Source organism: Oryctolagus cuniculus, chromosome 12, assembly GCF_051225735.1.
Source record: "Oryctolagus cuniculus isolate XC-2025 breed Fujian yellow rabbit chromosome 12, ASM5122573v1, whole genome shotgun sequence".
NCBI classification, from domain to species: Eukaryota; Metazoa; Chordata; class Mammalia; order Lagomorpha; family Leporidae; genus Oryctolagus; species Oryctolagus cuniculus.
This window is the reverse complement of record NC_142878.1, coordinates 74,762,757-74,778,238: the sequence shown is the minus strand read 5'-3', so window position 1 is coordinate 74,778,238 and position 15,482 is coordinate 74,762,757. Positions and strand designations below refer to the sequence as shown.

The 15,482-nt window shown below is 50.8% G+C and overlaps 1 protein-coding gene across 1 annotated transcript in view; it reads left to right on the top strand.

Moving 5' to 3' along the window:
• LOC103351108 (RNA polymerase-associated protein LEO1) overlaps nucleotides 1-15,482 on the top strand; it is a 28,898-nt gene extending 13,416 nt beyond the window's left edge. Inside the window, exons 2-10 of the mRNA XM_051822003.3 lie at nucleotides 4,825-4,919; nucleotides 5,138-5,283; nucleotides 6,659-6,743; nucleotides 7,826-7,920; nucleotides 8,489-8,623; nucleotides 10,047-10,182; nucleotides 10,938-11,157; nucleotides 11,588-11,685; nucleotides 14,791-15,482. Of these exons, the coding sequence (XP_051677963.3) occupies nucleotides 4,825-4,919; nucleotides 5,138-5,283; nucleotides 6,659-6,743; nucleotides 7,826-7,920; nucleotides 8,489-8,623; nucleotides 10,047-10,182; nucleotides 10,938-11,157; nucleotides 11,588-11,685; nucleotides 14,791-14,847 (1,067 nt within the window). The 3' untranslated portion in view covers nucleotides 14,848-15,482. The remainder of the gene's footprint in view (nucleotides 1-4,824; nucleotides 4,920-5,137; nucleotides 5,284-6,658; nucleotides 6,744-7,825; nucleotides 7,921-8,488; nucleotides 8,624-10,046; nucleotides 10,183-10,937; nucleotides 11,158-11,587; nucleotides 11,686-14,790) is intronic.

Sequence of the window (15,482 nt, the reverse complement as noted above, 5' to 3'; positions counted from 1 at the left end):
GATCTTGCAAGACTTGGGGCCTGGCGGACCAGCACACTCAGCTGTTTACTTCGTAGCACACAGGGGTCTCCTGACCCCTCACTGGGGCTGAGTAACTACAGGGTTACATTCTTCCTGGCATTTGCTTCCGCTGTTTTGGCCACTAGCACCCTGTTCGCCTAAGAACTTTCAGGTGCATGAAACCTAGCAGTCTTACTTTGAAAATGAACCAAATGTTTGCTTCTCACCCCAGCACTCTGATAGAGGATGCTGGCGTTGCAAGCAGCAGCTTAACACACGGTACCACAATGCTGGCCCCGGGAGCTCAACAATTTTTTTGCTCTTTATCATTTCCTTCTTTTTAGATGTGAGTTTCCTTTGCCCCAATATTTTCTGTTTTCTTAAGGTGGAAACTTCAATTATTGACCTGAGATGTTTCTCTTTTTCCAAAATAAATATTTAATGCTGTTAGTTTCCCTCTAGGGACTTCTCTAGCTGACTACAAATTTCTTTAGAAGTCTACAAATTTTGATATGTTATATATACATATATTTATTTTTAATTTTTAATTATTTGAAAGACACATACACACGGAGAGAGAGCGAGAGAGAAAGAGAGCGAGAAAGAGAGTGAGAGAGCGAGCGAGCGAGAGAGAGAGAAATACTGGTTAATTCCCCAACTGCTGACTTCAATTGGACTGGGCTGGACTGAAGCTGGAAGTTAGAAACTCAATCCAGGTTTCCCTCATGGGTGGCAGGAACCCAATGACTTGGGCCATCACTACTGCCTCCAAGGTCTGCACTAGCAGTTAGCTGGAGTCAGGAACCCAAGCCCAGGATTGAACCCGGGTACTTCAATATGGGACACAGGCATCTAGACTGCTAGGCCAAACACCCACCCCTATACTTTGTTATCCATTAAAAACACATTTTCTAATTGTCCTTGGAAATTCCTCTTTGAGCTGTGGATTATTTACAAGTATTTTGTTTAATTTCTAAGAACAAGGGTGTTCCAAAAAGTTCATGGAAAATGATATTAAAAAATGAGTTTATTTTGGTGCAAAAACTTTTGAAATCTGTGCATAAGAGGAGATTTCAAAACATTCATGGAAAATACATGTATAATGAAAAAACTATGCATGAATTTTAAAATTGGGCAAGGGTAGAGACATTTGGGCACAGTAGTAAGATGCCCACATTAGCGTGCCTGGGTTTAAGTCCCAGCTTCTCTTACAATTCCACCTTCCTGGGAGGCAGAAGAAGATGGCTCAAGTGGCTGTGTCCCTGCTCCCTGGGTCAGCCTAGCTAGCTCTGGCTATTGTGGGCATTTAGGGACTGAGCCAGTGGATGGAAACTCTCTTTGTCTCTCTCATCTTCTCAAATCAATGAACAAATGAAATTCCAAATTTCTTTTATTTAAGTAACTTGTCTGGGGCTAGCGTTGTGGTGCAGTGGGTTAAGCTGCCTTCAGTGACAACAGCATCGCACATCAGAGCACTGACTCAAGTCCTGGCTGCTCTGCTTGCCATCTAGATCCCTGTTAATGCACCTGGGAAAGCAGCAGAAGGTGGTCCAAGTGCTTGGGCCACTGCCACCTACTCACATGGGAGACCCAGATGGAATTTCTGGCTCCTGGCTTTGGCCTCGTCCAGCTCCAGCTCCAGCCAAAATCTTCCAGTAAATGGAATGAATCTCTCTCTCTCTCTCTCTCTCTCTCTCTCTCTCTCTTCCTCTTTCTGTAACTCTGCCTTTCAAATACACAAATCATTTTTTACAAACAGATAACATCTTTTAATTTCATTTTTTATGGAGGTCCTGTATATTTGGAGGTTTTCCAGTTACCTTCCTGATATTGTTTCTAGATTAATTGCATTATGATCAGGAAACATTTTTTATGATTTCAATTATTAAAAGTTTTTGTCGGCCGGCGCCGCGGCTCACTAGGCTAATCCTCTGCCTTGAGGTGCCGGCACACCAGGTTCTAGTCCCGGTCGGGGCGCCGGATTCTGTCCCGGTTGCCCCTCTTCCAGGCCAGCTCTCTGCTGTGGCCAGGGAGTGCAGTGGAGGATGGCCCAGGTGCTTGGGCCCTGCACCCCATGGGAGACCAGGAAAAGCACCTGGCTCCTGGCTCCTGCCATCAGATCAGCACGGTGCGCCGGCCGTGGCGGCCATTGGAGGGTGAACCAACGGCAAAGGAAGACCTTTCTCTCTGTCTCTCTCTCTCACTGTCCACTCTGCCTGTCAAAAAAAAAAAAAAAAAAAAAGTTTTTGAAGCATTGTTTTGTGACCTACATGCTGTATCAGATTTGGGTTTTGATTTTACCCTGTAATACAAGCTGTCAAGTTACCTGTTACTATTTTGTGGATGCTGGCATTAGTATACATGCATATTTAGGCATAAATATTAAGCCGCTTACATAAAACACAAGTGGCATTAACTTTACATAGTTGAAGTGGTCATTTAGAGGGACTGCTGGAGAGGAAAGAGAGCTCAGAGAGCCCCCCACGTGTGGCTGTGATGATGTGTAGACGCTCGGTAATCTCTGCCCCTTCCCTTCCCGTGTGACTTGGGATGTTAATAATCACTTCAACCTTTAATTTTTAGTTTGTCAAATGAAGAATAGATTGCTTCACAGAACTATTTCATGTAGGTTGAGAAAAATCTGCAATAAGATTAAAAAATAAATATATTTGTTTGAAAGGAAGAGTGATAGGGAGAGAAAGAGACAAAGAAAGAGAATCTTCCATCTGCTAGTTCACTCCCCAAATGGCCACAACAGCAGAGGCTGGGCCAGGTGGAAGCCAGGATCCAGGAACGCCATCTGGATCTCCTCCTTGTGTGACAGAGGCCCAAGCACTTGGGCCATCATTTGCTGCCTTCCCAGGCAAAATAGCAGAGAGCTGGATTGAAAGTTGGAGCAGGCGGCTGGCGCCGCGGCTCAATAGGCTAATCCTCCGCCTGCGGCACCGGCACACCAGGTTCTAGTCCCGGTTGGGGCGCCGGATTCTGTCCCATTTGCCCCTCTTCCAGGACAGCTCTCTGCTGTGGCCAGGGAGTGCAGTGGAGGATGGACCAAGTGCTTGGGCCCTGCACCCACATGGGAGACCAGGAGAAGCACCTGGCTCCTGGCTTCGGATCAGTGCGATGCACCGGCCGCGGCGGCCATTGGAGGGTGAACCAACGGCAAAAAGGAAGACCTTTCTCTCTGTCTCTCTCTCTCACTATCCACTCTGCCTGTCAAATAACATACTGCATCATAACTCTGGCCCCAGTGGCAAGATTTAAGGGAAATTCTGTAAACTCTTTATTGCATCCACATTTAAACACACACCTTTATGAAGATGAATATGGAGGCAGAAAGTTGATCATGGCTCTAGGAAAGTTGAAGCACCTGGGCCACACAAGTATTCATGAACCGAAACAAATCAGGGGTAGGTGTTATGGTGCCGTGGGTTAAGACACTGTTTGGAACGCCCACATCCTGTACGAGAGTATCTGGGATCAACTCCCACCTCCACATCTCATCCAGCTTTCTGCTAATGTGCCTGGGAAGTAGCAGATGATGGCCTAAGTTCTTGGGTCTCTGCCATCCCATGGGAGACCTGAATAGAGTTCCAGGCTTCAAGGGAGAGAACCAGTGGGTGGAAGGTCACTCTGTCTCTCTCCCTCTCTGTGTCACTGCCTTTTAAATAAAAAAATAATTTTAATAAAAGAGGATCTGGAACACCCTTCATCTTTAAAAAAATTCAAGTTAAAATAATATCTAGTAATGGCAAGTCTGAAGAAGTTCATCATTCAAAACAGTAAGTTGAGTTCCTTGAACTTTTCTTATTACTGGTGCTGGTTGTTTATTCTGGGTTGAATGACTAATGAGTGTCTCTGGTCTTTAACGTCTGCTAGAGGTTTAGCTCCCTTTCTGCCTGCTATAACCAAAGCCCTTAGGGTACTCTGGTTTGTACAGACTGATTTTGCCCACAGCTAGCTGACATTCTAGTCTGGAGAATGGGTGTGTAGGCCAACGTGGATCTGTAAATTGGAGTATCCAGAGACCATAGCAGGCCATGCAGGATCCCAGGGGAAAGAGAGATGTGGGAGAACAGAGATGCCAAGACAGAAGGGAGAGATGGCCTCCTGGGTCACTGTGTTAGTTATCTATTGCTGAGTAACAAGTTACACCCAGATCAGAAGCTTAAAGCATCAGACATTTCATGTATAATGCATATTCTGAGGGTCAGGAATTCAGGAATGCTTTAGTGTGGCGGTCTGGCTCAGGGCCTCTCACAAGGCTACAAAGTGTTGGCTAACACCACACAATCTAAGGCTTGTCTCGGGCCCAAGGATCACTTTCCAATGTGGCTCACATGGCTGTTGGAAAAGGCCTCAGTTTCTCACCAAGTGGGTCTCCCTAGAGGCCATTTGAGTGTCCTCACATCACGGCAGCTGGCTTCCCCCAGAGCGAGTGACCCACAAGAGGAAGGGCAAGGCAGAAAGCCAGTGTCTTTCTTGGCCTCACCTTGGAAGTGAGGTTGCACTCCTTTGCTCACATGGACCAACTGTGAAGCTGTGTTAGAGGAGACTGCCCAAAGGCATGAGAACCAGAGGCAGGGGTTGCTGGAAACCATCACAGATGCCAGCTCTCCCAGCAACTGTCTTGCACCAGCCAACTGCTCCCAAGACACTCTGGCCAAGCCTCTGGTGGCTGGGCTCAAGGAGCTAGCTTGAGGTTGGTTTGATGGAGGTTTGGTTTGGGAATCTTGGGAGTATGTTAAAGAACTATGCAAAGAAATTGAGTTACAGAAATTAATACTGTGAATTCTTCCCCCCCTTCCCCTGCCAACATTGAAGATTACAGTGGGACCATGGATCTTTTTGGAGACATAAATGACATTTCTTCGTCGAGTGATGAGGACAGCCAGCTCCCTATGCCAGGACAACATGTTGTGAGTACACTTGCTGGTCGCAAGTGAGCCCCATTATTCAAGGCTGAGAAAGAAGGCGCAGAAGCTGACAGGTCTGTCTCACGCGTGTGGAGAGAAGATTGATCCATGAACGTGCTTGTCTAACTTTACTTCCTCTCAAAGCTGCACCTGCCGGGGTGGGAGTAAAGCTAGAACATCCCTGCATCCCTGCAAGCTCTCATTTCCTGCTCTTCTTGTAGGATGAACCCCAAGCAGCCCTGGACCAGCATGGGAAGCAGCCCACTTCTGAAACCAGAATAGAAGTAGAGATTCCCAATATCAACTCTGACTTAGGAAATGAACTCCACTTTGTGAAACTACCCAAGTTTCTCAGCATAGATCCCAAGTAAGAGGACTGATCGATTTTTTTCAAGATGTTGAATAAAATTATGTAGAATGTGAACACTGTTTCTTATTTTTGATGAGTTAACTAATTATGAAGATGGGAGATTTCTCATGTAATAAATAATAAATTTAGGATAAATAATAAATTTAGGATTGCTGCAGTAGAAAAATGACAAGTTGATAGTAAGAGAGTTTTTTTGAGAGACAGAGAGAGAGAGAGGGAGAGAGAAAGACATACAAACCAGAGAGGTCTCATCTGCTGGTTCATTCCCCACATGGCTGCCACACCAGGAGGCAGGGACACAATTCAGGTCTCCCACGTGGATGTCAAGGACTCAATCCCTTGAGCCGTCACTGCTCTCTTCCAGGGCCACACCAGCAGGAAGCTGGAACCAGGTACCAGAGCCAGAAATCCAACCCAGGCACTCCTGACCTGCAGCTTAACCACTGCAGATGTCTGCCTCATCAAGAGGCTTTTTTTTTTTTTTTTTTGACAGGCAGAGTGGACAGTGAGAGAGAGAGACAGAGAGAAAGGTCTTCCTTTGCCGTTGGTTCACCCTCCAATGGCCGCCGCGGCTGGCGCGCTGTGGCCGGTGCACCGCGCTGATCTGATGGCAGGAGCCAGGTACTTATCCTGGTCTCCCATGGGGTGCAGGGCCCAAGCACTTTGGCCATCCTCCACTGCACTCCCGGGCCACAGCAGAGAGCTGGCCTGGAAGAGGGGCAACCAGGACAGAATCCGGCGCCCTCACCGGGACTAGAACCTGGTGTGCCGGCGCCGCAGGCGGAGGATTAGCCTAGTGAGCCACGGCACCGGCCAAGGCTTTTAATGCTAATAACTTACCTAGCATTTTGGCACGTGCCTATAAATAAACAGATATCCCAACAGGTGAAGTTATTTTTCACTAGTGCACAGCTGCAAAATTGACAAATGACAGTGAGAAAAATTGATTAGAGAAATCATAAATATTCTTTGCAGAAGCCCCTGTGAATTTGGGAAGACAATGATTTTGGACAGCAGAGGAGTGCTGATGTGTTTCATTCACTCCGGGGCGTGCCTGCAGACTCTCCTGCAGTTCAGTGTGACCCATTTTCTTTAAAAAATAGGGAAAGGCAGGCCGTGTGTTGCCTCACTTCAGGGGGCATTTCTTCAAATAAGACGTGGAATTATTAGTCCCCTTTGGGTTTTATTTCAGGCAGCGCGCTGTAAAAACAAACTTCAAGAAAGCGCTGTCATTTGCATCTTCATTTAAATAAGGTTCACACGATGTTGTTTTCTTGTATGATGGTTCAGAAACATATCGATGCTAACGTACACTGGTCATCGCATTCATGACTCGATGTCGCTAACGTGACATTACAAAAACAATCCGCAGACCTTTCGACCCTCAGTTTTATGAAGATGAACGTGAAGATAAGAAAATGCCTTACGATGGAGACAGAATCAGGCTGAAATTAAAGGTACCACCCCATGATCTAGTCCCTTTTTTCTGAAGATTTTTTTCTTCTGTGAAGTAAAACACACACATGACAACTTGAAACCTGAGCTTATGAAAATGATCTTTTGTGTTTCCTGTTCAATGAACACACAGCTCTTTGGCACTAGGAATGAAACATCCTTCCCGAATATCTTTAGGGAAAAGATCCACACGCTTGTTCGTCCCTGCTCTGTGGAATTGTCATTTCTCTCTTTCTCCGTTTTTTGTTGTTGTTGTTATCACATTTCAACATAAAGATAAACATTCTTAAAAACTCTTAACCACTTCCTCCAGGATTAATGATAATGAAACACAGTGTGTGGGACTGCTTTCACGTTTTAGATCCTTGCAACTTCCCACAATCGAAATGTCCTGGGCTCTCTGTGCCCATTGCCCTGAGGTGCAGAAGGAGACCTTGTCATTGGCTGGCTCCTCTCCAGAAGGCTCCTGGTGGCAAAGCACCACCGCTGTCGTGCAGGGGCGCTGTCTTCCTTAACAGGGGCCCCGGTGCTAGCACTGGGCAGGGTCAACTTGTGCGCTATTTTATCACTTGGAGTTCCCTCCCAAGTGGGTAGAGTAGATTTGGGTTTGAAAACAGGGCAAAGCACAGAGCTTGGATTTTAGTTTGTTATTTGTTAATTTGTTTATTCTTTAACATTAAAAAAAAATTTACTGCCCATCTCACTAGGCCTCCCTTTCTCTGGGTTCATTGTGATCCAAGGATCCTGCGTTAGATCAAGATCTCAACCTTTGTCTGTCTCCTGTAGACCCCAGTCTGTCCTCCCTCCCTCCGAGCCCTTAGTGGATCTGCGTCATGGTTGGCTTCTGCCCCTGCTGCCCTGAACTGGAGCTCAGAAAAGATGTAAGCAAAATGCCTGGTTGGCTTAACCAGCTTCTCCAGGTGTATATAGCAGGTGGGTTTCAGTGTTGCCAAACCAGCTATTTTTCAGTAAGCTCATTCTACAGTTCCCTGTCAATTCCGAGTATGGGACTACACATCACTGGAGTACAAAAGAACGAGCAGCCAGTTCAATCGGTTCCTAATGCCTACATGTCCCGAATCAGGTGGAAAATACCATTCGATGGAGGATCCGCCGGGATGAAGAAGGAAATGAGATCAGAGAGAGCAACGCTCGCATCGTCAAGTGGTCAGACGGAAGGTGAGCCCAGACCACCCCAGACGCCCCAGACCCCCCTTGGGGGACTTGCGGTATAGGATAGCTTCCGGGTACGACCTGTGTTGGGATATTTTGTGGAAGAATTGACAGAATGCAGGCCACCCGGCATTACCCAGGAAATCCGAGAGAAATAAAGACGGTTGAGGTCACACAGCTGCGCTGGTGGAGACGTGGGCCACGGCCCCCAGACCGCACGCTGTCCACCTTCCAGCTGCGGAACGCCGAGGCTGGCTACCTGACACAGCGGCTGTCCTACAGCCCGAGACTGGAGAAGTTGCTCTCTGTGCTGCTAGTCCCGCGGTCTCTGGGCACGCACGGGTCCCTCAGCCTCACGTTTGAAGCTGGAAAGAGGATGGACGTTACTACTTCTTCCTTGGAAAAGAGATCAGTTGTTTCTAATTCTCTTTTCTGTTTCTCTTCCAAATCCAGCCTTCTGGTAGGTTGAGTGTGAAGCCGGGACACCGCCGTCCTGCGCTGTTTTAAGTGGCGCTGTCGGAATCATTCAGCAAATACCCAGCCTAATCCCTGACCCCTCCTCTCTGGTTTCCAGCATGTCCCTGCATCTGGGGAACGAGGTGTTTGAGATCCACCAGGAACTCCTGCAGGACAACCACAACCACCTGTTCGTAAGAGGCGACACCGGCCTGCTGGGACAAGCCATCTTCAAATCCAAGCTCACCTTCCGGTAACTAGCCCAGCGGCATGGCACCCACTGCCGTTAGAAAGCGCCCCAAGAGAGACGCTGTGTGACCCCAAGAGGCCCAGCACGTCTCGCTCAGCCTCCCGGTGCCGCTCAGCGAGAACCACGGTCTGGTTCTGATAGGAGCTTTTCTTCAAGTCCACTATCAGCTGCCATTACGCAGCGAGCCAGTGCTTGCTATCAAAGCTCACAAGAGGCTGATCCAGCGCCCAAAAGGCTGGGCACTGTTAATTCCCCCTGGTCGCTGCACTTGGCGAGAGGCCTAGCAGACCTGCCCTGCCCCTTCAGTGAAATTGACCTGGGAAGCCATGTGACCTCAGAACGGTGTCAGGGTGGGCATGCAAGAGGCGTGGCAGGCTGCTCCCCTTACCCGAGCCCCCTGCAGGCTGTGCCCCAGTGCCCGGTGCCGGGCGTCGTGCGGGGGTCCCTCTGGAACCCTTCCCTCCGAAGGGCACGGTGCGGCTGGTGAGGAGTCACCTACAAGACGAGGATGCAAGGGTTTTTCCCGGGCTGTCGAAGTCTCCTGCCATCAGACTCGAGGCCAAGGCTGCACAACTTTGTGATACCACAACCATTTAATCGCCTGCTTAGACGGAGTGGAGGCCAAGGGAAGCCAAGCGTACTAAGTCCTGCCCGTCCTCCTGAGCCGGGGAGGGCCCGCTCTCGGCCTGGGCAATGCTGGGGGGAGGTCTCCATCTCACTAACTTCCCGTTTCCTTGCCCAGAGAGCGGCGATAATGTCTGCCTCGCGGGCTGTGTGTTAAGTCGCGCCGCACACCGAGCGCGCCGAAACCTGGCGCCAGTCCTGCCTCTCCGAGCCCTCTTCCTGAACGGCCCCACGCGAGCCGCGGCCCTTGGCTTGGGCCTGTTTCTCCCCGTGCCCCACGGCTCACCTGGGCTCACATCTGGCGGCAGTGCACACCTTCTCCCCCTACACCCCAGCTCTCTGCCCAGAGGCGCTCTCCCAGGCTCCTGCCCTTTGCCCCGGTGGACCCGCTGGCGTCAGGGGGGCGGCCTTTCTGACCAGGACTCCTGTTCCAGCTGTGCCGACCCCGGGCAGCGAGGAGGCCCCCTTGCTTTGACCTCTCTTCCGGTTTTGCCCAGATGGAGGGACTCTACTTTAATCCCCAAGTTACGCCTCCTGGCAGGTGCCTCACCCTTACAGACCTGAGACTTCATTGTGCTTCTCTCCGTGATTGTGGTTGGGGGTATTTTTGGTAACAGCCCTTGACCTTGCCTCTGCCTTTCCTCCCTGCACTCCCACTTCGCTCCAGGCAGCTTGCCATGGGATGGGATGGGATGAGGAGCAAAGGGAGGAGCTCCCTAGGGAGCCGTGGTCCTGGGGCTGGTCTGATCCCCTCCCAAGGTTCTCAGTGAATAGTAAGACATTGCTGTCCCTTCCCTGGCAGGCCTCATTCTATAGACAGTGCCACCCATAGAAAGATGACCGTGCCACTTGCTAGTAGAATTTCAAAGGCACAGAAGATTAGGATCCTGCCAATGGCCTCTTGCGATCCTGAGGGCCCGCGCACAGACATGATGAAGGTATGTTATATGTTGGCTATGCTTTCTCTCGAGGCTTCTGGATACCAAGAGCCATCCCACCGCCCCCAGAATATTCATGCATCGTTTCTTATTCCTACCGCTGTCTGATTTCTCATAGAAATGTCAATGGCTGCGGTGAGACTGAAAGCGAACGTCAGGAGGTGCCTCCTGGATTCTCTGAGATTTTGGAGAACAATGGGTGCTTTCAGACTCGCAGCTGTTAGCAGATATTCTAACACTGGAGGCCAAGGGCATTCCTGACTCTTCCTGACACGGGTGCAGCCTTGTGCACCTCGCTGTAGAAGGACAGGCAGATGCACAGCAATGCAGACTACCCTGTGGCTGGCATCCGCCCCCCAGCCTCACCCCCTGCGCCCAGCAGGCTGCCCCTTCCTGCTGTCAGGAGCTGTAGGGGGCTCTCTGGGGTCAGGGGCTGGGGCAGGACTCTGGGGCTGGGGGAGTTTGGTGGAGATGAACAGAGACTGTCTCTGGGCTGTGAGTGGCAGCACAGGGGACAGTGCAGCTCCCAGGGCTGCCGGGGACAGACCTGTGCCAGTCCCGATCCCGTCCACTGCGGAGGGAAACCGGGCTCTTCACCCCTCTGTTGCCTGCATCCCTTCAAACCGCTGTGTGTGGTAACTCAGCTGCACGTGGACACAGCTGCTCTAGGGTGCGTGCGCTGCAGGGTGCAGGTGGGCTTGGGTGGGCACGCACAGACGGGTTTGAAGTTGAATCGCGTACTTGCGTCCCCACAGAAGGAGGAAAGACGGCTGCAGGCTTCTACTCAGCGCGGGTCTCAGAGCATCCATCTGCGGGGGAGGGGGAGGCGGCGCCAGCAGGTGCCAAGCACCCCCCACCAGGATCCCGACAGTGACGATGACGAGGAGGAGGAGGAGGAAGGGGAGGAGGAACAGGAGGAGCAGGAGGCAGCCAGCCTGGCTGCCCTGAACAGCCCTCGCCCAGGGGCAGCCCACGGTGAGTCAGGCGTGGAAGTGGCACTTAGCCCCCAGGGCTCCCGTGAGCACTTTCTCCCTGTCTTCCTGTGTCTTCGAGATGGCGCGAAGGCCGCTTGTTTTGTCGAGAGCAGTGTCACAGACAGCACGTCAGGGCGGGCGGATGGCTGCACTAACTGGTGCACCTGCCAAGGGGGTGTGCGGCCCGCAGCTCCCCACGGGGCGAATTCACTCGGTGCTCACACTCGGCAGTCTTAACTGTGGGATGTGCACAGTGCTTCTGGGGTACTGAAAAGTGGCCGGCGAACTCTCTGAGAACGAACCCCTCAAGACCAAGTCCTCTGGGCACTTGCCTTACATGAACAGCGCCCGGGAGGCAGTCCCAATATTCAGAGTAGCTGCACCCTGGTCGTGGAGGGTCTGTCCCACAGCTGCAGTTCCTTTGCTTGCAGAGAAACGAGCCCGATTCAGCTCCTCGGACAGTGACGAGGGCTCCGAAGAGGATAAGACTCGGAGGTTACGCAGAGCCAAGCAGCTCAGCAGTGATGAGGTGAGACGGCGTGGATGCACTTCCGGGGAGCACCTTGTACCCAGGGGCCAGCTGCTGGGGGTGGGGGGAAGCGGAGCCCACGGCCCAGGCAGGCACACAGTAGCTGTCTACACAGATGAGTGAAATCCAGAGAGATGCAGTAAAGGAACGAGGTAGGAGTGGCCCAGAGGAGGGTGTGATTCCTGTGCTCAGGTGGGTCTCGGCAGGCTGCATGGAGGAGGAGACCTCTCACTGGGTGTAGAAGAACGAGCAGAAGCTCTGCAGCCTTGCAGCCAGGCATGTGTGTGTGTGTGTGCGTGTGTGTGCGTGTGTGTCTGGGTGGATGGAAGGGGCTACAGGGAAAGGCGTGGGGCCCCAAACACCCAGGCCTGTCCTACAGAATGACAGACCCTTCCCCACAGGTAGGGCGATCATGCTCACTGTGGGACACTGGATGTCTCTGGCTGGAAGAGTAGCTGAAGATTAGTTAATTTCTGTGATAGCAAAATATTTCCACTCTAGCTCGTTTCCTTTTCCCCTGGAAGGTCACAGAGGCAAAGAAGTTTTAAGTCTTAATTATAGAAGAGAATCACTGTTATTGCGCAAATGACACATTCACTGTTTTTTTCTTTTCACTTTACTTGAAAGGCAGAGCGAGAGAGCAAGAGAGCGAGAGAGCGAGAGAGCGAGAGAGAGAGAGAGAGATGGAGAGACTCCTGCCTATTTGGCCCCCAAATGCCTGCACAGCCAGGGCTGGCCCAGGCCTAAGCCAGAAACCCATAACTCAACCTGGGTCTCCATGTGCGTGGCAGGAACCCAAGTATCTGAACCACCATTCGCTGCCTCCCGGATGTGCATTAGCAGGAAGCGGGATTGGAAGCAGAGCTGGCGGGACTTGAGCCAGGCTCTGACCTGGGACACGAGCGCCCCCAGCCTTGTCTTAACCCCTCCACCAAAGAGCTGCCCCTCATTTGACGTCTTCTGAACGCTGAATGCTGCATTCTAGGTTCTGGAGACAGACATAGGAATAAACACCAGTCACATACATGTTTAGTTCAACATTGGACAGGTGTGCTTCTTCTTTCTATGCACACACACACACACACACACTGCAAAACACGTAAGACACAAGCAACCCTTGATTCCATCGCAGGCTTTTGGGGGCAGCATTTGGCCTAGCAGTTAAGAAGCCAGCCTCCCACATGGGAGTGCCTGGGTTCCAGGCCCGGCTCTGGCTCCTGGCTCCAGCTGCCCGTAACGCAGACCCCGGGAGGCAGTGATGATGGCTCTGCAGAGATCTGAATGGAGCTCCTGGCTCCCACCTTTCGCCTGGGTCCGCCCTGGTTGTGCGGGCATTTGAGGAATGAATCAGTAGATGTAAGCTCTTTCCAAATAAATAAAGTAACAGAGTTTAAAATCCTGAATGTTAGATACAGTGAAGAAGCCAAGGAACGTATGCGGGCTCTTGAATGGGAGTGAATGTTAGCCTGCGATGACGACCCGCACACACGGCAGTCCCTGGAGGTTTGATTCCCTGCTCTGCTCCGGACTCCAGCGTCCTGCCAACGCAGGCCCTGGGCGGCAGGGCTGATGGCTCAAGTAGCTGTGCTCCTGTATCCCACACCAGGGACCCAGCCCCAAGCGTGGGTATTTGGGGAGTGAACCAATGGATGGGAGCTGCCTCTGTCTCTCAAATACATTTTTTAAAAATATTATTTACTTGGCTGGTGCCATGGCTCAATAGGCTAATCTTCCACCTGCGGCGCTCGCACCCCGGATTCTAGTCCTGGTCGGAGCACTGTATTCTGTCCCGTTTGCCCCTCTTCCAGGCCAGCTCTCTGCTGTGGCCAGGGAGTGCAGTGGAGGATGGCCCAAGTGATTGGGTCCTGCACCCCATGGGAGACCAGGAGGAAGCACCTGGCTCCTGGCTTTGGATCTGAGCGGGGCACAGGCCGCAGCGCGTCAGCCACAACAGCCATTGGAGGGTGAACCAATGGAAAAAGGAAGACCTTTCTCTCTGTCTCTCTCTCTCACTGTCTACTCTGCCTGTCAAAAAAAATTTGATTTACTTGAAAGGCAGAGTGACACAGAGAGGAACACACACACACACACACACACACACACACACAGAGAAAGATCTGCCATTGTGTTTTTTGTTTTGTTTTGTTTTTGTTTTTTTGACAGGCAGAGTTAGACAGTGAGAGAGAGAGAGAGAGAGAGAGGTCTTCTTTCTGTTGGTTCACCCCCCAAGTGACCGCTACGGCCAGCGTGCTGTGCCAATCCGAAGCCAGGAGCCAGGTGCTTCTCCTGGTCTCCCATGGGGTGCAGGGCCCAAGCACTTGGGCCATCCTCCACTGCACTCCCGGGCCACAGCAGAGAGCTGGACTGGAAGAGGGGCAACCGGGACAGAATCCAGTGCCCCAACCGGGACTAGAACCCGGGGTAGCAGCACTGCAGGCGGAGGATTAGCCTAGTGAGCCGCGGCGCCAGCCTGCCATTGGTTTACTTCCCAACTGGCCACAGTGGTCAGGGCTGAGCCAAGCCAAAGCCATGGGCTAGGAACTCCATCTGGGTCTCCCACGTAGGTGCAGGGGTCCGAGCACTTGGGTATCTTCTGCTGCCTTCCCAGGCGCATCGGCAGGGAGCTGGTTTAGAAGCAGAGTAGACTTGAACCTGTATTCCTAGGGGATCTGGCATCCCAGGCGGTGCCTTTAACACACTGCGCCACAACAACGGCCCTCAAGTAAACTTTTTAAGAAACTGAAAAACTTTTCACGGAAAATGTGTTATGAAAAAAAATTGTGCATGAGTTTCAGAATTTTTGCACCAAAATAAATGTTTTAACCTCATTTTCCAGAAACTCCATTCCCCGTGAAGCCCACTCATGTTATCAGGTAGTACAGTAGGAATGTCAGTGTAGAAGGAAAAGTGTCCCCAGCGCTGGCCACGGGCCCAGGAGAGTCATGCTCCAGGAGCCTGATCCCTGCGAGTGTGTGGACGCAGGCCCAGCACTGCGGGGCCAACTCCCAGAGAGAAGAGCGCACATCCCCACCACAGCTCAGAGCTACAGCAAGTGTTCAGAGGGCCGGCATTGAACTGTGTATCTTCTCTCTCCTATCTGCTCAGGAGAACGTCCCAGAAAGAGGCCAACAGGGGGTGAAGAGGAAGATGACTGAAGCATAAAATCCGTGTTCATCATGTAGTATTCAACAGTTCCTTTAAAAACGAGGATTTTTTTCATGTATCTGTTGGCCGTGTGTGTATTCTCCTTTGAGAGCTACCTGTTCAGATCTACTGCCCATTTTTTTTTTCTGTTCAGCTGAGTCCTTTCTATATTCTGGTTATGAACCTCTTGTCTGAGGCAAAATTATGTGTAAATATTTTCTTCCATTCTGTAGGTTTTCTCTTCACTCTTATCTTTTGCCGTATAGAAGCTCTTCAGGTTGATGAAATCTCATTTGCCTATTTTTGCTTGTTTTTGGTGCTTTTGGGATCTGATCCAAAAATCCTTACTCATTCAATCTCCTAAGGCTTTCCCCCTATATTATCTTCTAGTCGTTGCAAGGTTTTACGTATAATAGGTCTTCAGTCCATTTTGCACTGATTGTCGTACATGGTGGGAGAAAGACGTCTGGTTTCATTCCTGTGCGTGGGATATCCAATTTTCCCAGTTCCTTTTATTGTGAAGACGATCCTCTGTCCAATGTGTGTTCTTAGCACTTTTGTTAAAGATAAATCAGTTGGCTGGAGATGCATTAATTTACCTCTAAGAGTCTGTTTTGTTCCATTTATCTGTATTTATGCCAATACCATGCTGT